Below are 27,113 nucleotides of genomic sequence, written 5' to 3' on the forward strand. Positions count from 1 at the left end.
TTCCGCCATTGGCAGCTTAGGCAAAGCACTGAGCGCAGAATATGCCAAAAGTGTCTGATATTGAATAATATAAAGGTCGAACTTGTTTCTTAATACAGAATTTCAGATGAGCCAGTCGCCCGTCTAATTTATTTGTCCCCCTTTCACACAATTGTTTCTTGCATTGAATTCGGGCCTCAAGTCGGCGTACATTTATTACTTTATTAATATTTGTTCCTGTGCAATAAGAGTAGAAAAAGCTATTCAGTAAGCTTGCCACTTTTAGGCATCGAAAAACGTTTTTACGGTATGTCCACACGAAATGGAAACAGTGGTACTGAAAACTTCATTAGAGTTTCTTGATGCCTAGACGAATCTTTGTCACAGCTTTATACTGACGTGCCTGTGAATGGTGTCGATGGCAACTTTATGCAAGACAACAGCCAGTCTATACCCCACGGCAAAATCAAAATGCGACAGGCTTGGCTGCGAAACAACGTGGTGCAGAACAATTTGTTTCTTCATCTTGGCGACAAGAGCGGCGACATCCTTAGGGTTGGCGAATGAATCTGTCCCTGACGAGAAGAATGCAAAGGCAGTGCGAATTCGCTCCATGGGTTAAGGTGGTGGAGTTGCCTGTGAACGTGAAGAAAACGGTAATAATGAGAACAGTAACAAATCTTTTGCGATTGGATACAAATTAGCACAGAAAGGGACTACAGAAAGCAATAAGTAAGATGCATTGGAGATAACCATTTTCTCTCTGCAGTGGCGCGCTTAACGGCATGTATACGTTATCCCAGGTCGTTATGTTCGTCCCATATCAATATAACAAGTACACTTGTGATTTCGTACCAAACAAGCAGATACCTTCGGTTTAACATGATCGCTAACAGAAAGCGAACGCCGAAGTAAATTCTTCTTGGGCTTAAAAGGAGTCCCTTTGAGGTGACTGGGAACAGTGAACTAGCCTAAGAGGCATTAGCCATCATGCGTAACTCCGGTGTTTGGCCACGAGCATTGACCTGAACACCACACGTAAATGAAAAGCCACATTAACCCTCACATCATTGTTAGAACGAGCCTCCAATACATCTGGCAGATGTTCTGACTCTTTACAAGAGTAAGTTGGGAGTAGCCGTTTATTTCTTTCTGGTGTCTCTTCGAGTGATTGCTTGTAGGGCACAGGGCAGGCCCTGTACTTCCCATGTTTCTGCAAGAATATTTATGCCAGGTTTTCTCAGCTGCTGCCGCACCTAACTCATTCCGGATTGCTTTATTTTATCCCCCTTTCTGCATTCATCCAACTGAAATATAAATGTTTTTATACAAATATTTACATTTTTGTTAGTTTATATCGAATTGTTTTGATTTTTTCTTGTTTTTGACAGAGGAGAGCGAATATACGAAGCTCCCGATTATTAAATTGAATATCCTCGTATTTGAATCACTGAGTGAATCGAATAATGCATGTTCAAGATTATCCCACCCAAACCGACTATATTCTTAAGCTTTCTAATGTTCTTCGAACAATTTGCTACAAGTTTGAATACTGCGCATGGTAGTTTTTTTCGACGACAGTTTTAGAAAGCGGCCACATCGACGATGCGCAGCACGCTTAAAAAATCGGTCTCCACACGATGGAGGATTAAACATTGCTACGCGCTCCATTCATGTGGCGGCATTCACTATCTCACATTAACAGCGAATATTGGAAAACCCCATCCAATTATTCCGCTGAGCAAGTATTGATTCTCTGCTCCTTTTTGGCTAAGTTGACATTTTGTCCGCCCGCAACCAAACGCATTTCTTGGCAAGAAAACTGAATACAGAAATACTCCCTCCAGTGGATTCAAACCCGGGACGTCCTTAGCGAAGGAATTGGTTGCCAAAGTTTGGAAGTCAATAGCGGTTTTGCGTAGCCCTTGCAATCCACTTCCAAAAATCAACTCACTTGTTTTCTTTGCGAAATAGGCTGGGGTGGCGACACCTGCATTTTGATTTTTGGTTAATTCAAAATTATAAAACCTGCGTTTACGGCGAAGTGTTGTTTCTTGTGCTTAAAACGCAATACCCTATCGATGCAGGTCAACTTTAATACGTCGTCGGGATCCCTATATTCACGACTATAATAACTTCGTGCTGCATCACTCTAGTGGAGATAAGGGTTGCGAATGTGAGGGCTATAGCCCTAACTCTAGATTAGAGAGCCCCCGCTGGCTCTTTGCTGTTTAGCACAGTTATTCACTTTGCGCTGTTATTCCGACAGGTAGTGGATATTGGGAAACATATCGGATTCGTACTCGATTCAGTCCTCTCACTATTCGAGTCGTAATCGATTCGTTGTTCAGCTACACTACTCGTTATCGATTCTGCTTTGAAAAGTGCTATTCGCACGCACTTTGTTTTTGAAACAAAGCGAAATTCACAAATATATTATTAACAAACAGCAATTGAATGAAGTAGTTTTTTTCGTGATAGAAGGGAATAGGTCCCTCTAAAAATAGCCATATGCATCCAGAAATCTTCAATGAGTACTTCATTCCTACCACCTGGTTGATGCCTTTGCTGTTGACTTTATTTGGAGGTCTCACAAACTGCATAGCAACAATTTTGTTTGTTCGTTTTTACCAGCTGCTAGCGCCATAGACCTACTCGCGCATTCCACGATCACTCAGGAGAACACAAAACAAAATAAACAATTTAAGGTTCGAGGGGAAGCCTCGGAACGCTAGCCAACGTATCGACAAGAGGGCATGCCTTCGTCTGGGCATTACATGAATCGGTAACTATATTATACTTAATTTAGCTTCTGTAAAGCACCTTTTCGCTACTTTTAAGTAACAGATATTAAATCAAGATAAACGTGGTGCAAAGGTCGCATGCGCGAAAATAAATTAAGTTGAAGAATGTTTTACTCTGTTTTTATTCTTTGCGTACACAAAAAGAGGAAACACTTCCGACATTCTCCTGCAATGAATCAGCTTGATATTTCTTGTGTTCCCAGTAGTTTTCGATATAAGGCCGAGGTCTTACCTGAGAATAACGCACAAAGTTTTCTTCTTCTCCATGGTTATACATCACGAAATCTTTCGTCTGGTAAATCTGAAAGCATTTTTTTCTTTTTGATCGGTGCTTTGCAGCAGAACGAATACAGATGATCCTGCTGAATATGAAGCTCACGGCAATGTACTGCTTTCGGCACAGTTTAACTGCGGTTCCCGGGCACGCGCTGCATTTTGGGAACTTGTCCAGCACCCACAACAGTTGTGTTGTGATATACGGCATACTGACAAACTTTCTTTAATAAAAGTTCCATCACGTTAAGAAGTAACAGCGGGGCCCAGTCGTAATATAGTTATTTAAACCAGAAAAAATGAGTTCTCGTCTGTTTTCATTACCACTAACCTTTCTGAATTTCTATTTCTTTTTTATTTTCTACACATCTTCAGTTTTTTCTTTTTCCGGTTTCACGTATAAGCTATATTCTGATAAAAGAGCTAAGATCACGAAGTCAAAATACCCGGTGGCATAGACATTTTGCTTGTTAATGTATGCGTACTTCTCGCTTATTACTTTTAATTGTGTTTAATTGGCATTTCCTGATTACATTAGCTGCCCTTGAGTAATGAACAACCAATTAGCTTCAGTCGATGGGCTGCTACCAAACACCCGACTACCCGAGTACGACTGCGAGACAAGTAGCTAACAACCCGGTGGCAAAGTTGCCACGTGCCATGGTGGCCAGTTTGTGGTGACGTTCCAAGGTCACGTGACCTCTTTCGACCAATCACTCGGATGTACAAATTTAGCGGTGCTCTCTGAATAGTTCCTTCAGGGTGACGTCACCTCAATTTACAAATCATTGACAACTGATAATTTGCAATGGGCACAAGCATTTCAAGTTGAGCATTTCATGAGTGAACAAAGGTTGACTTGTCTGTTATTCTCGCCTTGGCTCGCGCAGGCATTATTACAAAAGCTAACACTTTAACATCTGTAGTGCAAACAAAAATAGTCACACAACCAAACATCTGCCTCTCAGGGGGATCTGAATAAAAAATAGTCATACAACAAAACATCTGCCACTCAGGAGTGGCTGGAATGTATTCAGTCTCACAATGCATGACACCAATATCTGCGAAATTTGTTCTCGCTGTTTCATCGTAGGATTTTAAGCATAATTGACGAGTTGACAAGACACACAATAAATCTAAGGGCTGTCGTTCTCTCACAAGGACACAATTCAGTTTTTCAGTGTAGCCAGCAGAAAAAAAGTTGTGCAGGTACCTGATTGTAATGGCGTGCGCTTTGAAGACTTGTGCCGAATGGGCAGCGGCTCGCGTACATCGGCAGGCGTGTCTGAAAGAAAGACAGCGTTAATAAGTTCGTGAGAATTAGTATTTATTACCGCAGGAAGGTTTGTACTATGATTCAATCAATTATTATATATTATCCAAGTGGGAACTCGGGACGGCTTGAAAAGAGGACACCTGAAAGGAAGTCAGCACATAGTATTGAAGGCTCTGCTGAGGGTGACTGTCTAGTGAGTTTTCTTTTTTTTTAGGGGGGGGGGTTATCTGTGATATAGCTGGGTTGTAATTTGAGTGGGCATGCGCGATTAACGCTTAAGTCTAAATGGTTGGTTTACTCGTTTTTATGTACCTTCTTCCTCCCTTCTCGCTTTTTCGCTGCCTTTGTATTGCTTATCCTTATGAAGCGACTAGTCCAGATCAATGCATTACTTTCAACAACCTCAACAAGCCTCATTGGTTTGGTTAATGGAAGTTTAACGTCGCAAAGCGACTCAGGCTACGAGGGACGCTGTAGTGAAGGTCTCCAGAAATTTCGACCGCCTGGAATTCTTTAACGTGCACTGGCATCGCACACCACAGGGGGCCTCTAGAATTTCGCTTCCATCGAAATTTGTCCACCGGGGCCGGTATCGAACCCGCGTCTTTCGGGTCAGCAGTCGAGCGCCATAACCATTGATCCACCTAGGCGGCTCTTGCTTTCTTGGGGAACGATGTGCTTTAAATGGTTAACTGCAACAAATCATTGAATACAAATATATGCGTTCAATAGCTAGTTTCGTGCTCGGCGCGCTGATTTCGTTGGCTGATGCTGGCACCATTACGGTGAAAGGAAGCCTTAATAACCTTACAATAGTCTCAATGATCCTGCGAATCATATCTAAACAGAGCACAAATATGCAAAAGTCGAAACAAAACAACTTTTAGTAAAGTCTCTATAGCAAGAACTACGGGAATTGTAACGCAGCTGCAACCGCTATTTCCATCCGTAGACCGCTATTAGTCAGAAATAAAAAGTCCACAAATGGCGCAGAGCCTCTAGCGATACGCAAAGAGGACTACAGATCCCGCGTGTAGGTGTCTTCCATTGTGCTCTCTATTAAGGGGAGCGTTTTTCTAAGAAGACAGAAAGACATTTTTTTCCCGCAACATAGGCTACATCATTTCAGTAAAACGGTGGTGCACAATGAGCTCTCTATGCTTATTACGCATGCCTCGTATATCAGCTGAAGCAGCCTCATCTGTTCAGCTCGCGCTCCTAGAACTTACGCTCAAAAATCTGGCCCTATATTGCTTTCTGCGGGGTGCCTTTCCTCGGAGCATTTATCGGAGCGAATGGGTATCGTACAGTATTTATGGTTTAACATGTCGAAGTGTATGCGGTCTGTGGCACAAAACAGTAGTGGAGGATTCAGGATAAATTTCGATAACCCGGGTTTGTTCTACTAGCCGTGAATTCGCACAGCACACCAGCTTGTTTCCATTAGCTTGCATAGAAATGTGCCACCGTCTGTGTTTCGATACCGCGACCTTTGGTTCAGCAGCAACGCGGCATAGCAGCTGGGTCACCACGGGGGGATATTGTTCTTTAAAAGTGGTGGGCTCTTGAAGCGAATGTTCCTACAAAAAATATGCAGTAGTATTAGAACACTTTTGCCGAGAGAAGTAAAAGCAAATCACTTCCTGAACAACCCACCTCAGTAAGTGCGGTTGAAATTTTAATGATGTATGCATTAAAAACTATTAATAAAAATATCTCGCCCACACAATGAATACCTCACTCATATTATGCATTCAATAAATAGATGCCGTTGGGCATCCGCTAAGGATTACAAAAGCCGCTATCCTCAGCGGAAGCGGTTTCGTTGTGACTGTTAGGAGGGAAATCGACCTCTTCGGGATGAATGAAATCCTTGCATGAATACGAAAATGTTCTTCGATCAGTAATTCCCTACTTACCTCGTTGAGCTGGTAAGCAGAGATGAATGAACATGTAGTGGCAATCCAAGCACAGAACACATTCCAGAAGTAGCCGCACACACTCGCCACCAAAGGATATAAATCGAGGTACCCTCCTTCGTTTCCAGGATCTATGTCGAGCTGTGACCGAACGGAAACACTGTGATGAATGCGTTCGTAGGCATCGTGGTGGTGGAAAACATCAAGGCTATTTGCACGAGAGAGTGGGGACTGGCATAAGATCCAGCCCCTTACAAATTCTGGAGGGGTCCCCAGTCCGGGACCGCTGTGGCTTCCGCGGCATCTAGGGCCGCAGTCAAGAGATCCTGGCATCTCTTTTTTAGAGGTTGCGAAATCTTTTGAAGATGGAGAATTTTTTAGGCGCGAGGAAAAGTTTGGCCCAAGAGCGCATGGCACAAGGTGTTTATCACCGACTCAAGGTATGATAAAAGACCCCCTTCCTAAGAAGAGCCCAGCAACAGGCCAGGCGAAAGCTTGACCCATTACGACTGGGTACCCGGTGGCACTCGGGATCAAACCGCGCACCTCCCGCATGCAAGGCGGATGGTCCAGATCTTCCGGAAATAAAGTCCAGGCCCTAGAATTCTAATAATCCGATTCGAGCTGTAAATAATCTAAAAAAAAAGAAGCTTCAATCTCTTTATATGTTCTGTTGAACTTCCCAGCTTCGCACCGAAGGTTCTACAAACACAGGAATAGCACACGAGCCGCTCCAGTATCAGGCTTAGCCGGCACAATAGTCTTCGCGATGGTGCTTCTTTAGCCGCTGCAACTTTCTTAACAAAATTATATATTCTCTTTACAGCATCTACATGCCGTCCAACAGCATAACCTGTGTGTGAGTCCTGACATTCCTCGAATATACGTTCAAATATTACTCAGCTTTTCTTTCCAAAGAAATGGCACTTATTAAGGCAATGTATTTAATTATTTTGTCATTGACATTGTAATTATGGGTCATTCGTGAAGTGCGTTTGTTGGACGCCACATGGTTATTAACAGGCAAGCATTTTTGCCCACAGAGGGCCCACAGAAATGTCCAGAAATGATTGCCTAATATCCGTGACTCAATAAAAAAAAAATGTCACATTAGACGCGTTTAGCAGTCCATCACGGAAATCACTGCAGCTGTACCTCGTTTTGTGCAGCGCGTAAAAGCTTCACACGAGTTTCAGCTAAGTCGGACACTGGCTCATGAAACAGTGAAGTTTTTATACATTTTATACAGAGACATCTGCTGAGCATTTAAGTGTGTTTAATGCAGTACGTTCGAGTGCAACTGCTGATCAATTTTTTGGTCCTCCACGTGTATCAGAGCTCATTTTGTCTTCAATATAGTCAATACAGTTCGACACCTGATTTGATATGTGGAAAGCTTTAAGCGCCCTTGGAAACTAGGTCGAACATTTTCCGAAAATAGTGGTCAAGTGTACGCCGAAGCCAACGAACAGCCTTCAAATTTTATTTGTACGGGCAAATAGCGTCCTGCAGGAAACAACACTGCCAGAGCTCTGAGCGAGCAGCATTCAACGAAAAATTGGCGCATATAGAACAGCTTGACTTCACACAGCTCAGCCGACTTGGCCGTGGCCACGACAACTTCCTCGTATATTGCACCGTCGGTAGCACAAGGCAGCCACTAATTATATGTCCGTATATCAGGCGGTGCCACTTCGACCCGCAAATTTCCCGTAAATATTTCAAATTTTCATCTTAACTTTAGTATTGACTCTAGTCAGCGCATGCAAAGTGCGATAGCGCGATACATGCGAGGGGAATTCTTATCATTCTCTATTGAAGTCAGGCCAGAAACAGGCCCTCACTACATGTGCGGCGATGGTTATAGACAAACGTAAAATACCTTGAATGCCTTCTAAAGACGCTGCACTAACCTAGTCTTGACACGGCCATTGGATGTGGGGGTGGTGGTGGTGATAAAAATTTTATTCCATCAAGAACTTTGCGCCTACGAACTGAGACGGGCCCTAAGTCCAGGGCTCCTACGGGTTAGCCGTTGCGCGCGGCTAGTCCGCTGTATTTGTTCCTCTAGCCTTGAGCTGGACAGCACGGTCACCCAGTCTGAGACCGCGCGTTTCGGATTTTCCTGGCGGCCTGCATGCTTTGGCAAGCACACGTAGTGTGATACAGTGTGAAAAAGGTGCTCTTACCGCCAACTGCTCGAGCGTTTGAAGCAACATTGGTAAGGGATGCCCGATGTTGCTGATGTTTGCCGTAGGACCGTACGCCACAACGAGATTGACCTGTACGAGAGATAAGAGTGTGAAAGGTATAGCTGCAGTCGATTTCAGTAATAACTCATTTCTATTGAATGAAGGAAGCACTCGTAGCCGAGACAGCTTAACAAATTCAATCAACTACAGCTCCCGGAACAGTTGCCCATTGTACTCCAAGCTACAAGCTTTTTAAATAACTAATATTTATTCTTCAATTAATACCATTCACTGCATCACCTCACAGCCATAAATAACAAGCCACACTCTTTGCCATTCAGCCTCTGTAACCAGCGAGGGTGCCCAGCCGCCGCGAAATGCCTCGATCGCATTTTCTAAAGGTAGCCTTTCGGTGTTCCTGAATATTAGGAGTCTTGCGTGTACAGCAATACTTTGGAACACCCTCTCAGGAAGATGCTAATTATAATGCACCGGTGACGTCCGTTAGCATTCTCTGGCCCTGATAAATGAGTACGGTCTTTTGCCTTCTCAATGATTTCTGATCAGCTACAATTTGTCTACTGGAACTATTTAACATATTGCCGACCGACTGAAACTTTCCTTCGAATCTCGAAAAGCAAAAATAAAAGCGGGCCTTGGCTGAACGAAATTTCGTCTGAAATGCAAGCCAACGCCGGAATCTTATACTAAGCTATACGAATTTTACATCAGTAACACCGTCGAGATAAATGCATCATTAGCACCATGGCCAGCATCCTTTTATTTCGCGCGTAGATCCGCAGTTCACCTAATTTAAGCAAATGTGCCCGCTAGGATGTGGGCTAATCAGCAAATATACACAGTGGCATTTTAATCCTGCTACATTATTGGCACATAAAAAATTATGGCCTCGAAGCATGGCACAACAGGTCGCCGGGTGCCCAACCGCACGGCCGCATCATCTCGCCCACGTTCACACATCTATGTAGAAGCGCAGCATGCCTGGCTACGCGGCTCTGATGCAAACCCTTTGTTTATTATTTTTGTTATAATGTATTACCGTATAAACCTGTGAATCCTAATCTGCGACAATTACCCTCCTTTGAGTGCGATACATGCGGCCTACCACTGGTGAAAATTGAACTGTAATGTTGAAAAAAATGTCTGGAAACGAAGGAGCCGCCAATTTTAGGGTCTTGATTTCTCTGTAGCGTATATGTACATGAGGAAAATATGTAGTCAGGGAATGAAGAAAAACGAATGGCGTGAAAGTAGGTTGAATGAAGTGGTGCGGACACAGAATAAAAAACTAAAAATCGTTACCATTGCAAATACAGAGGGAGTCGTCAGTTGAGTCATTAAAGCTCAATTTAAAGAGTTCCTGCTTAAAACTTCATAATTTTCGCTTGTTTATTTGTCTGAATTAAACAATTTTTGGATATGTTTTCGAATCAGTTTTTTTTTTGCTTTTAAGTTTTGTTTTCTGTTTGCTTATTTGTAAAACCAAATATAACCCGGAAATAATTGTGCCAAAAAATTTTCGCTCATCTCCTAAATCACGTGTTAGTTCTCCTTTCTCTATAAATTGAGCGCATACTGTGTCAGTGGTGCTGCTTAATCTTGATTTTTATTACATATAGTGTAACTATATATAGGAGCTACCCCAGACTCTCACTTCGGGACCTCCTTCTGCATTTATCAATATATACCTATGCTGATGTTAATGCAATAAATCTTCAGTTGTTCACAATATTCTTAGATAAGGCAGTAAAAGGACAACACTGCCTGAGCTGCACTTCTCGTAGCATAGTCCTCTGGATGGTAAGCCGCCGCGGTGGCTGAGTGGTTATGCCGCTCGGCTGCTGGCCCGAAAGACACGGGCTCGATCCCGGCCGCGGCGGTCGAATTTCGATGGAGGCGAAATTCTAGAGGCCTGTGTGCTGGGCGATGTCAGTTGACGCTAAACAACCCCAGGTGGGCGAAATTTTCGGAGCCCTTCACTACGGCGTCTCTCATAGCCTATGTCGCTTTGGGACGTAAAACGCATATAAACCATAAACCAGTCCGATGGATGGATGGATGGATGGATGGATGGATGGATGGATGGATGGATGGATGGATGGATGGATGGATGGATGGATGGATGGATGGATGGATGGATGGATGGATGGATGGATGGATGGATGGATGGATGGATGGATGGATGGATGGATGGATGGATGGATGGATGGATGGATGGATGGATGGATGGATGGATGGATGGATGGATGGATGGATGGATGGATGGATGGATGGATGGATGGATGGATGGATGGATGGATGGATGGATGGATGGATGGATGGATGGATGGATGGATGGATGGATGGATGGATGGATGGATGGATGGATGGATGGATGGATGGATGGATGGATGGATGGATGGATGGATGGATGGATGGATGGATGGATGGATGGATGGATGGATGGATACGGCTGAACCCTTTAAATCGGGCGGCGGTTCAAGCCACCTAACCATGACTTATGAAATTTTACTCTTGTCTTGATTTTAGCCGCCAATCAGATAACCTTCACTTGCTTACTTCTACCCGCTTTAAATCTGCTTTCCCTTCACTGTCCTTAAACCCCAATGCCTTGGATAAATAAGCCCCGCTGCTTTCACTGTAGGGTGAAGCCCTTTTCAGAAAAGTATCAAGTTATGAGCCGTTTCCACCTCGCACAAGGTTTCTATCTCGTGGTACCTGACTCTATATGTCTTAGTCCGCAAAACTCCCGTCCTGGCCTCAAACAACAAAGAGCTTCCCCTACAATTATCATAGATATTTTCTTTCGCAATTTCCTGCTAAAAATTTCGTATGTTCCCAGTGCTGATTTCGTCAGCATCCTTGTTTTTCACAGAGGTCTCTCTGTTTCTTTGACCTTTTTCTTAACCGATAACTGCTGATTTACCCCCTACTGCTTTCCAGATATATTCTTGTCAATTTTCTAGTTCGCTTTTCCATTTCGTATCAACATTCCTTATATACAGGTATCTGAAAAGTTTCCTAGCCCACTGCTTTTCCCTCATTTTTCTCAATCGCTCCTCAAATGCTATCTTACTGCTAGCTTCTCTGCTCTCGAACGACGCCCATCCCATGTCACCTTTTACCCCGTTGTTTGGTGTATTGCCAGGTGCTCCCAAAGCTAGCCTCCCTACGCCACGTTGTTTAATTTCTAACCTTGCTTGAACATCTCGGTCTCATGCACAGGACCGCATTACCAAAAGTCAGGCTAGGAACCATCACCCCTTTCCGAATCCCTCTTACCACGTCATACCTATTGTAATTCCACAGTGCCCTATTTTTCATGACAGCTGCAATCCTACTAGCTTTATTCATTACATATTTTTTATGCTCTGTCAGATACTCAGCACCGTTATTTATCCACACCCCAAGGTACTTGTACTCATCCACTACTTCTAGCGTCAACTCCTGTATTCTATGCTCGCCGACATCATCATTAAATATCATGACTGCAGATTTTTCCTTACTAAACTTGAAACCTAATTTATCTCCTTCTGTACCACATATGTCTATCATGTTCTGTAAATCTTCCTTGTTGTCAGCCATTAGCAATATATCATGGGCGTATATTACTCCCGGTAATGACTGTTTAATCAATTCTCCTTGCTTGAAAAAAGAAAGGTTGAAGCCTAGTCCGCTCCTCTCTAGCTTGGTCTCCAACCCTTGCAGGTACAACATGAACAACAAAGGAGACAGATGACATCCTTGCCTAAGCCGCCGCTGTATCTCTACAGGCTCTGATGCATTTCTCCTTTTTTATAAGCACTCTGGTACGTTTATATATATATATATATATATATATATATATATATATATATATATATATATATATATATATATATATATATATATATATATATATATATATATATATATATATATATATATATATATATTAATTACTCCATCTTCCACACCCAATGTGCCCAGTATGTCCCCCAGATGTCACTGTTATGGGACGGTAGTTACTTGCGTCAGCTTTGTGCCCCTTTCACTTATATACCATGTTCATTCTATTTAATCGCCATTCATTCTTTCATACATTCATTCCTTCTACTTAATCGCCATTCATCATATTTATGACTGGCAGCGCCATCTGCTGGATGCGCGGTGAATCATGCAGCTGGCCTTCCACCACAACGCACTTTCTCGTTGTACTCGGGTCGCATGGACAGCAGCACCAGGGAAGTGGTCACTCCCTGGGACAGGCCGAACAGCGTGAGCCTTGGTGCACCGGTGCAGTTGAGCACGTGGTCAATGCCCGCGGCGACGTCGTACCGACCGATCTCGTCGAAGCTGCACACGAAATAAAAGCATCTCGAGTTTTGGTGCCTGAAGACGCCACACCTTTCGTGCTTGCCCAGCCGGTCTCAATTGAACCAGCAACATTCCAGCGGCTGAATATCTCTGACCGCTGGAATAGTTGGTTCATATTTGGTCTTACCGACGGTGACCGTAAAACGGTTCACGCTTTGAAACAACCGAACTCTACTGTGCAGCAGCACTGATGTTTTCGGTGCGAAATTAAATGCATCGCACTGGAGGACCGCAAGATCAAATCAAATCAGATCTAATTTCTATCAACACCACAATGGTAGATACGCAATGCCGCTGGCGCACGCAAAACGCCTTCTGGAGGCTAGAAAATACCTGCACCCTACTGAGTGACACTTGGCAGAAGCAGCAGTGATAAACACTACATGGTACATTCCGACTCATGCTACATCCCAAAACTTATTCTAATCAGGTATTTTGTGCTGCACGTGATTATACTGCCCGCAACAGTACTAGCACAGTGGCAGTATTAAAAAAGGCTGCTCATAGTCAACATTTTATAGCTGTGAACGTTTATGTTACTTGTTACTGCAGACTACACTACGGCCCCAATTTTCTGAAACTTTCCTAAAGACAAACGCTACCGGACGGTTGGTTTCACTTTGGTTTTCCGTGACAAAAAATGGCACATGCTGTGTTCTAATGAAAGAAAGGCTTAATATGTTGCTAGTGCCTGATATCATTTATTTCACAAGGCTCTAGACATTCTGAAAGTTGTTTTGAGACGAATGTTTTGCACATCCAAATTATTTGTAAAAGGCGCTACGCGGACCAACATTAGGAAAAGATACGCGGGACAGTAGTAAGCAACTGGACAGGTTAAAATAAGGGAACAGCAAAGAAGAACGATTGCAATATTAGTAGCTAGCGTTACACAATGGGCATTTAAAAACGCCAGATACCCTTAGTCTTCCGAATATTAAAGCTAAATTTCCTTTGAGAGAACCTGTGAATGAGGTGTAGTAACTCCACGACTTGCCTCCATTTCCAGTACTTTCTGTCCTCTTTCTGGAGCGTCCTATGGTATGAATAAGGCCCAGACTCTCTCGAGTTCATAGCCCAGACGTCAAAGCCATCGTCTGCAAGCAGGAACGCTGCGAAAGTAAGGTGTAACACGGACAATTGAGCTAGTTGGTACATCTTTGATAACTTTCGAATGCGCTGCAAACAGGGGACACTTCGTGTCTTTCTCTTTGTGTCCCCTGTCGCAGCGCTTTCCAAAGTTTTCAAAGAAAGTAAGTTGAAGTTTTAAACGTCGCTTTATTCCTCAATTCCTCACTACCGCCAATAATGAGAAAACTCCCTCAACATGTTTACATAGCAAATAAAAAGCAATAAGATTTAGGTTCTTGGCTTCACTATATTTCGTGCTCATATCGGTGACAATAATTTTACGGAGTGGAATGCACGTTCAAACTCTGTAGCCACAATATAAAACCCTGACTGAAGCATTCATGAACACCTTTTATTGTGAAATGAGAGCGAGTTTCAGAAACATGTTTCATTCAGACTTCATGTCAGTCTCGTATTCTTGCTACAAGTTCCGAAGTTCCGAAGGCTAATGTGTCTCGAGGCAAATATCGGGCAAGAAGAAAGTAACAATTTCCGAGCGCGACAAATTATGTGGGAACACCGTATTTTCTTTATAGGACGAATTCAGAGCAAATGTGCGGTTCAAACAATGACCCCAAACGAACCTTAACGTTGCGAGAAATCCTCTCATATTCCTGCCACAGAGATTCATAACCTGTCAAATCTGATGTACACTGGACAGCTCGGCAAAAGCGCTCACCACGGTAGCACTTTAGAGAAAAAAAAAAGTTCATAATCTAGTGTCGTGGAAAGAAGCCACCACAGACTCTGAGGTGACCTGTTATCAGTGACGAATTCAAGGAGCTTTTTTTTTCGCACCTAATCGCCTGCCTCTAAAGCGTTTTGGTGAATTTCACGATAGCGGACTGCCATTCAAGAGAAGCGTATTCAATATTATAGCAGGAATATGGACGGCACCCTCAAAGAGCTGTGTCTAAAGGCATGCGTCGGAATATTGCTGCCTAACTTACTGCGTTGAGTGCCGCTGAAATGTTTAAACGTTAGAGCAATAACGGGTTTATTCCAAAGATATAAATACTGTTTAGCTTAAATGCAGAGAATAAGCGCGTTACGACACATCAAGGCGGGCTAGGCAGTCGACACTCGCTTTGAGTTCAGGCTTCGGTGACTAAACCTGGAGTCCTGTTTCCCCTACAGGCGAACTTTTGCCACTCATTCGTATGTCTAGCCACCTGTGTGTGCTTAGCTTGCAGCCTCTAAAATCAGTCTGTGATAGATGTTAGCAACTCTGTTACCTGAAGCCCTTCTCTTCATGCCCTTCTGGTTGGTGTCTTCTAATTTTGTCCTCACCCACGTCTCTGACGTCCACCATCTCCTATTTTATTGCTAACTTTTCCTATTCTGCCAAAAGTAAAGTCACAGCTTAGCAGTCATTCAGCACACTTTATCAGCAGAGGAAGTCAGTGTTGGTCAGATACAACCTCACAGTGCCCACCGTTTAGCTACAAATAAATGTCAGACTTACAAAATGTGGTCTATCATATGTCCGTTGTATGAGTAGGTTGAAATCGTTTGTGCTAATGGCACACTGCCTGACAAGCTCTGATATCGTTCACAGATCGCTCAGGGCAATGGCAGACGTCTACAATCTGAGCTACAAATTAGCTTCAATATATGAAATCTTTTTTTTCGTTTGCAGAAGTGAAAGGGAAAAAGCTGCAACCGCTCATCTTGGATGAACACTGAGGACAGCTCAGTTATTGTGAAACACAATGATATACAAAAGCAACTACAACATCAGTGGCAGGAATATTTTGTTATAATTAGAAAAATAGGAGAGCTGAGAAATCATTCACAGATTACACGTTTTAGGTAACACAACGAATTTGTCTTAAACACACACGGAGCACCACAAAATGCACTCAGTGACTACAAAAATATTCAAAATATATCGATTACTTAAAGCTAATACATCTATGTCTCCCAATATGAAATAATTGCCTACGTAAGGTAATGTGTGTGAAATACTTTTTTGCCGGACTCTGTAAACAAGAATAAAATCCTGCTAAGCATTTGACGACGATATCAGCGGCGTGCGGTCTTCGATTCCGCGTAAGTTAGCAAGGCGTTCTGGTCGCTCAGCACTGCAAATTTAGTTGCTCCGTGTCTTCTAACATCGATATCACCTATGAGTCTGAAATCCATTGTCTGGCAATGCGCATTTTTTCTTCTCCTGTTGTGCAAACAGAGGCACACATTAATGGTCGTATACCAGACTCTCAGCTGATAAAGTCAGTGTTGGCAAGCTACTAGCCAGTAGCGACTCCTCTCGCCATCTACCGCAAACATGACCATTATCTTCGAGGTGCCCTTTGCAGCGAACCGTTGTCTCCAACGTCTACGTGTCTGAAATATGCGTCCAAGGCGACCCCTGGATGTAATACTAAAGAACTATGTATCACAAATTCTTTGTGCAGAAATGTAAGGCAGTCATACCATTATTTCTACTCTAATACTTTCATGATTCAAGAACGCAGCGTTGTTGATTCTACGGTAAGCTATTTTGTACATTTACTATTTCATCCGCCTATCGTCGGCTATACGAAGTCAGAGAATGTGATAGCTGAAGCACGACACGTGCGCTATTCTGTTGACATCTGCGTACCTCACAAAGATGTAGTCTGTAGATGGAGGGCCTCTTGTATCCGCTGGAATCGGATTATTGACAGTTTTGACACTCAATAGATGCCCCATATATTCCACAATCCAAGGCCCGCAAGTGAGGCGGGTACTCAATCTGCCAAGTCATCGTTGCGTTCAACCAGCCCGTCTAGTAAACCTTTTGGATGTCTTTAGATTAGAGGCTACCGCATTAAGGTTCACCATTGAGCTACTTACCTGCGCTCTGCGATGGGTAATTCAGAAACCATACGTCCGAGGCAGTCATAAGAGCGGGAAGAAGCAGTACGGGATAACGGCGCTTCCTCTTCGACTGACAGGCGCCGTTCCTGTACCGGCCCTGTGGGATTCTGTCCACTTCAAGGACATAGCCATCGTCTGTGGTCGCGTAGCTGACATCGCACGGGTAGCCGAAGTACCTAATCAACTCACACTGCGGAAAGAGCCATGAAAGGAAAGAATGATCTGCATCAATGGTGAAGCTCTAGAACAACCGCCGCGAAAATTAGAAGGATGTAACAAAGACGCACGCAAAGCGCTAACTTTTAACTTGGCTCTTTGACAGTCAACCACGGTATATTAATCAGGGGCAGCGAACGGAAAATGCAAAAAAACTAGAAAAATCGAAAGGAGAAATACGGAATACTGATAGCACCACAAGTGATAGCCATCTATAATCCAGGTAAAACAAAAATTCGACAATGGTAAACTAAGCTGCTTGGCTCATTACTCAGCGTGAGCTGTTCAACTGCGTTCCGTTGCCTAATTCGCCAAAGTCGGTCGTCTAAGGCTCCGGTACGCCCAACGTGACCTGCACTCCCTGCCGCTTACGTTGTCCACGCTCATAGGCAGCCTTCATCTGCTGGCGATGCTCAATTTGAATCCCACTTCAATCGGCATTCCGTTTTCCAGCGCGCACCGCGGGATCTTGTCTGCAGTGGCTATGTTGTTCGCAATGTGAAGCCCGGTTGCGGGAGCGCTTCTTCTTCTTCTTGCTGACAATCAGCCGTAGCCAGGCAGCTTCTGCGGGCCATGGCGTCACGCCATGCATGGCTCTGACGTCACGTGCACTTGGCTCAAGTTGCCTCACATCGGAGTTTTCTGCGCTCTCGCTGTTGCGCAAACCTTCATGCAGTTACCCCCGTGGTCGGAGAGCTTCATTATTATTATCATCATCATCAGCCTAACTGAGCTTACTGCAGGATAAAGTCTTCTCCTATATCTCTCCAGTTAATACCCGCCCTGTGCTAGCTGCGGCTACCTTGTCCCCTTGGACTTCCTAATATCATCCGGCCACCTAACTTTTGTGCCGCCTCTTGTTATGCTTGCCTTCTCTTGGAATCTAGTCCATTACTATTAACGATTATCGGTCATCTTACCTTATATATATATATATATATATATATATATATATATAAATATATATATATATATATATATATATATATATATATATATATATATATATATATATATATATATATATATATATATTAGCAGATAAGTTAAAGGAAATGAGGGGCCCGTTTGACAAATTTATGAAGGGAGCCAACAGTCACCGAAACCAAGGTACATAGGGGAACGTTAATTTTTTTTTATTAATGTGTTATGCTTATCAGTGGGATAATAATACTTTGATTAATAAATCGCTTAAAGAAAATTACTTATAAAGCAGCAAAAAAAACAACCATGCCGCCGGTGGGATCCGAACCCACGACCTCAAACGGGCCCCTCATTTCCTTTAACTTGTCTGCTGATATATATATATATATATATATATATATATATAAATGAAATAATGGGCTCGTTTGGCAAACATATTAAGGAAACCAACAGTCACCGAAACCAAGGTGCATAGGGGAATGTTAGTATTTTTTTTTAATTTCTAGTAGTCGAGCGCCCTAACCACTGGGCCACAACATACTTACAGACTCGAAAGAGGCATGTAGGAACTACACTAGGGGAAGGATAGGTGCCGCAGCCATGAACATACTCAGAAAAGCGCGTGTCTCAGAAACAAAACACATACGCAGCCTGGTTTGGATACCCGGACATGCAGGTATTAAGGGAAATGAAAGAGCGGACGGCTATGCTCGAGCGATGAGTTTCCGAGCGGGATTACCGGACGACTTTTGCACCCGAGCCTGCGACGGGGGGTATGCAGAGCACCTGGCCCTATACAGGGGCTTAAGGTATAAATATCCTCCGCCACACAAGGCACTAACAAAGGAAGAGGCTACCGGGTGGCGCAGACTGCAGACGGGTATTTTTCCAAATTTACACATACTAAACAAGATTTTTCCGACACAATACAGAGCCACATGCCCGTGGTGCGGGGCGGTACCAACGCTGTACCACATCACATGGGAGTGTGAGCGAAACATAAAATTCCACCAACGCAAACACACAGGTGCGGAGCAATGGGAGAGCCGGCTCGTCAGCAGCGAGCTCACGTTCCAAAGGACCCTGGTGCAGCACGCTTACGAGGCAGCGCGGCTCAGCGGAGCCCTGGAATGAGGGCCCGACCTTGCGAAGACTGGATCCGGGATCGCCTGATATGAAGACGACGCGGATCCTGCTGTCGCCGAACTACGCAAATGTTCAATAAAGTTTTTCACTCACTCATTAATTTCTAGTGCCAATCAATTGCTTTTTAAAGAAAATTACTTATAAAGCAGCAGAAAAAACAGAGCACCGGACGCGATATTCGGAGGTCGTGGGTTCGGATCACACCGGCGGCATGGTTGTTTTTTCTGCTGCTTTATAAGTAATTTTCTTTAAGAAGCAATTGATTGGCACTACAAAATAAAAAACTAAAAAACATTCCCCTATGCACCTTGGTTTCGGTGACTGTTGGTTTCTTTAATATGTTTGCCAAACGAGCCCCTTATTTAATTTGCCTTGTCTGCTAATAGCTTAACGGGGGTCTCGGTTCTGGCAGTCTTCATGCCATAGGTAGCATAAGAGGGCTCTCGCACAGTTTCTGCCCTCGCCATTAGATGACGTTCTACGTCACACTTGCGGTATTACAGGGCGTGCTACGTCCACCGCTATGGACGAGGGTGACGCTGGTGAACACTCTCAAGGTTCGCTTACACGCAAGACATAAATACCCACGAAAACAGCAGATTGGACAGCCGTCGCCGTAGCTCAGTTGGTAAGAGCACCGGACGCGATATTCGGAGGCCGTGGGTTCGGATCCCACCGGCGGCATGGTTGTTTTTTCTGCTGCTTTATAAGTAATTTTCTTTAAAAAGCAATTGATTGGCACAAGAAATTAAAAAAAATACAAAACATTCCCTTCTGCACATTGGTTTCGATGACTGTTGGTTTCCCTAATATATATATATATATATATATATATATATATATATATATATATATATATATATATATATATATATATATATATATATATATATATATATATATATATAGGTAGGGGTAGCAGGTGTGCTACCCCTACCTGCTACCCTACCCCTACCCTGACTCCAACGCCCCCGCTGCTCCTATGTCACCTGGACACCCGACATGGACCGTCACGACCCTTCAGCGCGAACCTCCTACATTTGCGGGTCTCCGTGGTGATGACGTCGAGGACTGGCTCGATCAGTACAATCAGGTCAGTGCCTACAATCGCTGGCCGGGACTCTGCCATGAAGCTTCTCCACGTGCCATTCTATTTAACCGCCGTGTCTAAGACTTCGTTCGTCAACCATAAAGATACCATCCCGGACTGGACCCATTTTACATCGCAGCTTCGGCAAATTTTTGGCACTGTTGGTGCCAGCCCGGCCATCTACAAACAAAAGTTAGATGCGCGTGCCCAGCTGCCCGGCGAATCTTACACGTCTTACATTGAAGATGTCTTGAGCCTGTGTCGACGTGTCAACAGTGCCATGTCCGAGTACGATTGGGTCCGTCACATTCTTAAAAGCATCGGCTCCTTTGCTTTTACCACGCTGGCTGGCCAAAACCCTACCTCAGTCAACGATATCCGCACCACATGTCACCGTCTTGACGACCTCCAATCCCTCCGCTTGCAAGACGCCTGGGACCCCCGCCTTTCAACTGATGTGGACTTGCGCTCTCTCATACGCTCCATCATCCGCGAGGAGCTGCACGGCTCCACCTTACCGCCGCTGGATTCCCATCAGCACCGGCCTCATACCTCGCCATTGCGTGATCTAATCAAGGACGAGCTCGCTTCCGTCACTCGTCCCGCGGCGTCCGAACCATCTGTGCCTCTTTGTGCGCCCACGTATGCCCAGGTCGCTGCGTCTCCTGCTCCTCCCGTCTATGCCTCACATTCGCCGCCCGTACAGCCGACTGTCGCCTCCTTATCCCAGCGGCCCGCAATGTACCCAGCGCTTTGGCGGCCGCCTTCGGCTCGCCCTATCTGCTACTACTGCGGAATTCGTGGACATGTTGCCCACGTTTGTCGTCGGCGTCAGCGCGACGAGCGTAACCAGTTTGGTACCGTTCGCAACGACGAAACCTACTCATCGTGTGGTTACCGCCCTACTTTTGCCTCCAATACTCCTCATCACGACGATAAATACTCATCATTTCCTTACCGGCCAACGTTTCACCCCAACGGTCCTCCCAGCTTCTTCTCTCCATCGACCTCTCCCGACCGCTCGCCGATTGTCCGCTCGTCGCGCCGCCGCTCCTCGTCACCGTTCCGGCGCTCTTCATCGCCTCTACGTCCAGCCTCTCAGGCACCTGGTCGCAATACGGAAAACTAAATTGTGCAGTTTCCGGAGGTAAAGCTGCACCACTCGCCCACCCTTCAATTCCTCATACGCTGCCGTCGAACTTGTTAGCTGTTAATGTTGAAGGCAGCATTGTAGACGCATTGACTGACACCGGCGCCGCTGTTTCCGTCATCAGTTCTGCTTTGTGTTCCCATCTTCGTAAAGTGCGCACTCCTTACTGCGGTCCTTCTCTCCGTGCTGCTAATGAAGAATCCATGCATCCTTCCGGTCTGTGTACAGCACGCGTCCTTATCAACGGCATCCTGCTCCACATCGAGCTCGCTGTACTTCCATCCTGTGCTCACCCTCTCATCCTCGGCTGGGATTTCCTCCACTCCGCACAAGCTGTCATTACATGTTGCCCTCCTACTCTGGAAGTTGCTGACTCCGACCCTTCTGACGCTCCTGTAATCCCATCTCATCACTTGATCAACACCGCGGGCCATGTGCTTTATCCCGGCTTCTGCTTACGTACATGCTGGGGACGTTTTCGCCACAGCCGTGCCCCGTCTTCTCTCCAGGGGCATTCTCCTCGTCGCATCCCTTCTTTGCTTCGTCAATGGGACTGCCCTTCTGACTGGGCTCAATACTACGTCGGAGCCCATTCTTCTGCGCGCTGGTACTAAAGTGGCTTCTGTGTCTACCATTCAACCTGTCACCGTTCATTCCTCGCCACCATCCGGGTTCGCCATTTCGTCCCATCCTTCTTCTCCGGCAGCTATTTCCGCCACTATCAGCGACGATCTCACGCCTGCTCGAAAAGCAGAATTGCTTGCCCTCTTGAACAAACATGCCGCTTCTTTCAATACCCAGTCGAAACTTTTGGGCCAAACATCGGCGGCTACGCATCGCATTCACACTGACGGTTCGCGCATCATTCGCCGCTCCCGTATCGTGTGTCTTCTAGTGAACACACATACCTGGAAGGTTGCCCACAACTCGGTAGGTTGATGGCCAGCCCGCCACAAAGCAGGCTTGAGACAACCACACAACGGCTAAATGCGGGGAGTGCCCATTGTTAGTGCTATCGCACCATAGAGTATTTCCGATAGTAGCCAAGATACCCTACGCTTATCGGCTCTATTCTGTGTTGTCCTGAGGAAAAACAGCATTTAAGATTTATCAATTTTACGCGTATTTTCTGTAGTATTATTCACCTGGTCTTGTAGTAAAGAAACAATAATGCGAAAGCAAATAACTGTCTCGCCGTTTACTTGTTCGGGAATGAAAAATGTTCTGAAAAAACTTACAGGCGAATGCAGCGTGTGCGGCCTCGCGGCTTGCATGCTTTTCAATTCCCATGTTTGCTTAACCGCACGGGGGGTATGTTTTTTTTCCAATTCAGGCAGGGGCAACATTACAAGTTAGAGCAATGTTAAGAAGATCACACAAATTATACCTAGTCGTAATTAGCTTCGACTCACCGCCATTGAATTCATTTCGAAACATATGCTCAATTCAGGAAGCATTTTTTTTAGATAGATAGATAGATCTTTATTTCAGACAACAAGGTCTCGGATACAGGGGCAAAAGGCGGATGCACTCTGCCTGACGGGGCCCAAGCACCCGATACAATGCTCAGGACAAGCGGCAAAAGAGAGAAAAAAAACAATTATACAAGGTAAAACTAGGAGGAAGGTGCATACTCTTGCAATGACATAATTATAAAGCAAATATTTACAAGGCACATCACAATAAGAAAAACATGAAAATTCACCGAGTTGACGGAAAACAGGGACATCAAGAATTTCTGCGTGAACAACCCTTTAATTATTCGGACGAGAAAGGAGGTAAGCTTTAGCATTTCTATTGAAAGACTTTTGGGAAACAGATTTCTGAATAATTTCTATGGTCTGTGTATGTTTATTTAGAAGACTGGGAATTAAATATGAAAGAATTTCGATTCCATAGTTAGTCCTTACGAATGGTACTCTGTAACTGACGTGTCTTAGTTTATAAGGCACGTCACTACTAGAGTTTAATTGAACATATTTAGTGGGATGATGTTTGAAATCGTTAAACACATAAGAAAGCAGTTTCAACTCAAATAATTCATTGACTTTTAGAATAGAATGCTTAGAGAAGTACAAACCTGTATGATCATTGTATCATTGTATGCAAGGTTTTCTACGTATCGTATTGCTTTCTTTTGTAATGTTATCAGCCTCGTGAGGTTAGTTTTCGTTGTAGATCCCCAAACAAGTAAACAATAATGAAGATGTGATTGAATTAGGGTATCATATAATTGCCACTTCAGCCATTTCGGAACAAGGTCTCGAAGTTTATGCAATACACATAATGACCTTGATATGCTGGCATGAACCTTATCAATATGCAGGGTCCAACTCAAGTGTTCTTCAAAGATTATGCCTAAAAATTTGTAGGAAGAAACACGCTCAATTACGCTATTTTTGAATGTAAGCTTAATTTCACTGTTATCAGGCTTGTTACGTGCCTTAAATACAATAAGCTTTGTTTTATTAACATTTAACTCTAGTTTATTTATATTCAACCATAAAGACAATTCTTGTAACCATGCATTTGCCTCAGCCTGAATATTACTAAGACGCATGCCAGAAAAAAATACACTGGTATCATCTGCATATAAAATTATTGTGGGAGTTCGAGGGATGGCTATTATATCATTGATATAAAGAATGAAAAATACTGGACCCAAAATAGACCCTTGTGGAACACCGTATATTAATTGGCCAGGTTGTGATTGGTGACCATTCAAACATGTATACTGCACGCGACCGGAAAGATAAGTACGGATCAGATTTAAGGCAACTCCTCGAATGCCATAAAACGGCAGCTTAAAAAATAAAATGTCATGTTTAACTGAATCAAATGCCTTCCTGAAATCTAAAAAAAGTCCAACTGTGAACTGCTTGTCATCCATAATAGAAAATATTTTTTCCTTTATACTAAGCAATGCCATTTCTGTTGACTTCTTCTCACGAAATCCAAACTGTTCGTTAACAAAAATTTGTCTGTCGTCAAAGAACTTACACAGTCTGATTTTGATCAAATATTCCAGTAGTTTAGAAAACAAAGTGAGTACAGATATAGGTCTGTAGTTGTTTATATTGTCATAAGGGCCACCTTTGTGCAAAACAACCACTCGGGCAATTTTCATACCATCTGGAAAAATACCTTGAACTAACGCGTTGTTACATGTATGCTGCAAGGGCAAGCTAATTAGATCGGCAACAGCAGTAATAGGCTCGGCCTTAATTTCATCTGCGCCTGCCGCAGTGGATTTGTCTAGGCTTCTAAGGAATGTGAATACTTCATGTTCACTGCAAGGATTCAAGAATATGGAACTACCAATTGGAGAGGCAATACACTGAGCAATTTCATGATTTCTATCCTGCTTCTGAGATGATTCGCCAGAGGATAGGAAATGAGCATTAAACTTGTCTGCCAAAGCAGCGCCACTGTATTCAACACCATTGAATGTTAATGTGCTGGGAATATGGGTCGTCGCCCTTCCCATGAGGTCGCTCAAACAATCCTATATTTTCTTAGGGCAATTGGAGACTGCTGAAAATTTATTCTGATAATACTGTTTCTTAGCTTTTTTAATATCAGAGCCTAACTTATTTCTAAGTGTTTTATATTCTTTAAGTATGACTGGATCTTTTGATTGGATGAATTTGTCAAAAAGCCTGTCACGGGTTTGAATTAGTCGATATAACTTTCTCGTAACCCACGGCTTTCGAGACTTTTTGTGAGTTTTTCCCACTGTCAAAGGAAATGCGGTGTCATATTTGCTTTTTACTAACTGAAGAAAGATATTGTACGCTATACTAGGATTTAACTCATTGTAAACTTCGCTCCAGGGAGTGCTTTCGATCATGGATCTAAACCTAGCTAAGTTTTCTTGATTGAAACTGCGATATACTATCTGGGGAGGTGGTACTTGCTTCCTTTTTCTTATCGCTCAAGGAAAAAAACAGAATATAGGCAGATGGTCGCTCAAATCAAATGTAAGCACACCTGATAGCACACTTGATAACTCATGATATGTGACACATAAATCTAATAATGAGTCCCTCTCTAAGGTTATTCTTGTTGGTGACTGAATAACATTGGTGCAGAGAAATGCATCAATGGCTTCACAAAAGAGACGTCGCGAGGAGCTATTTGTCAAAAGATCAATGTTAAAGTCTCCAACCAAAACAACAGGGATATTTATGATACAAGCATATTCAAGAAGATCACGCACAAATTTGATAAATTCGGCACTTTCACTGGATGGGGGTCGATAAATACAAGCGATCAGTGTTCCATGACATTTTATAGCAACCGATTCGTAGTTGGCATCGACAAGAGAAAAATCTGATAAAACTTCATAGTCAAGGTTTTCTTTAACATACAATGCGACGCCACCTCCTCTACGGTTTTCTCTGAACACGCCTTCAAACTTGTAGCCACGAAAGAAAATAACATCATTTTGATTTGTGAACCATGTTTCAGTGTACGCTAGTATATCAAATCTATGATTCAGGGAATCCAAAGCTGATTGCATTTCAAAGTGCTTATATTTTAGACTTCTAATATTCACATGAAAGACTGACATCCTGTCATTTTCGTGAACCAGACAACTGCGCACCGTAAATTAAAAGATAAAGCATCGTAGTAAAGAGGCTTTGTTTGTGATGCCATAAAAGAAAAATGATGCACTGACTGCTACCACGTGTAGACTGGCGATGAAGCTGTTCGCCGCCCCCGCAAAGCCGCGAAAACGGTGAACTGCACCACCCTCCCCCTCCGCATTGGTCTGGTGCACCACAAGTGTTTAATTTCACACTTCAGTTGGTCACGTACAAAATCCTATATTTGGTTCATGATAAGGCGGCACAAGCGCATACACTTCTTTCACAGTGAATTATTCAATATATCTACATTGATCAATGGAGTTGCGATCGTACTGCAAACATATCCAAAAAACAGCACTCAAAAGCCGTAAAGTAATGCACATGAATCAAAAGACGCTGACATTGTGTATCGAATAAACGTGGCAAAGCTTCTCACAAATTCTAAAGAGGTAATTTTTCCTCGACTGTTGTCCAGGTTCTTCAGGCCACTGCCTAAAATTTTCTTATAACCAAAAAACTGCACAATAAAAGTAACTCGTAAACGGTGTCGTAGTACGTAAAAAAAAGGGTCCTCGTAGTCTTGGCTGAACAAGGGTATAGCCTGAAAAAATTTCCCAGCTCCAATTGTCCACTTAACAAGCATCCAAACCTGTTCGTGATTTGCTTACCGGAGTCAGGCGTGCTTGTAGATTTAGTTCGTCGTGGGCACACACGGCCAGGCACAAAGGCAGGAACAGAAAGGCAACGATTGTTGGGACTAAACGGCAAACACGCGCCATCTGAAACGGGTGAACGTCGGACGCCACATAGAAGCAACGCTGTAGCCTGCCATTTCCGACTGAAGGGTATCTGTGAGACACCTGACGTTTTCCACCTCGCAGCGTTGTTTTCATTTCATTTCATTCATTTCATTTCTTTATTCCAGTTTATCGCGCAATACAAAAAACTGGGGACGGCGAGAAAGAAAGCGGTGTTCGACCTATTGCTTTGACAAGCGTCGCGGATCCTGAATGTTGGCAGCAGCACACGATGCCCGAAAAAATACATAGACATTGACTGACGTATGAGCATTCAGGAGTAGAAAATTGAAACAGCGCTCGGTACAAAATAACTCGGCATATCAGCAACGTAGAGACGAACGCGTCATATATTGATAATTCAGGTTGCTACCATAGAAATAAA

The 27,113-nt window shown here is 43.7% G+C and overlaps 1 protein-coding gene across 1 annotated transcript; it reads right to left on the reverse strand.

Moving 5' to 3' along the window:
* Positions 1 to 345: 345 nt before the first annotated feature.
* On the reverse strand, positions 346 to 26,749 carry LOC144097306 (lipase member N-like). Its single transcript, XM_077630050.1, has 9 exons — positions 26,600 to 26,749; positions 16,790 to 17,003; positions 13,818 to 13,932; positions 12,649 to 12,799; positions 8,441 to 8,533; positions 6,252 to 6,392; positions 4,270 to 4,341; positions 3,016 to 3,084; positions 346 to 615 (listed from the first exon to the last, which is right to left on the reverse strand). The coding sequence occupies exons 1-9, from the start codon at positions 26,708 to 26,710 to the stop codon at positions 598 to 600; spliced, it is 984 nt and encodes a 327-aa protein (XP_077486176.1). The 5' UTR covers positions 26,711 to 26,749; the 3' UTR covers positions 346 to 597.
* Between the last annotated feature and the right edge of the window lie 364 nt (positions 26,750 to 27,113).

This window comes from Amblyomma americanum, chromosome 7, assembly GCF_052857255.1.
Source record: "Amblyomma americanum isolate KBUSLIRL-KWMA chromosome 7, ASM5285725v1, whole genome shotgun sequence".
Lineage (NCBI taxonomy): Eukaryota > Metazoa > Arthropoda > Arachnida > Ixodida > Ixodidae > Amblyomma > Amblyomma americanum.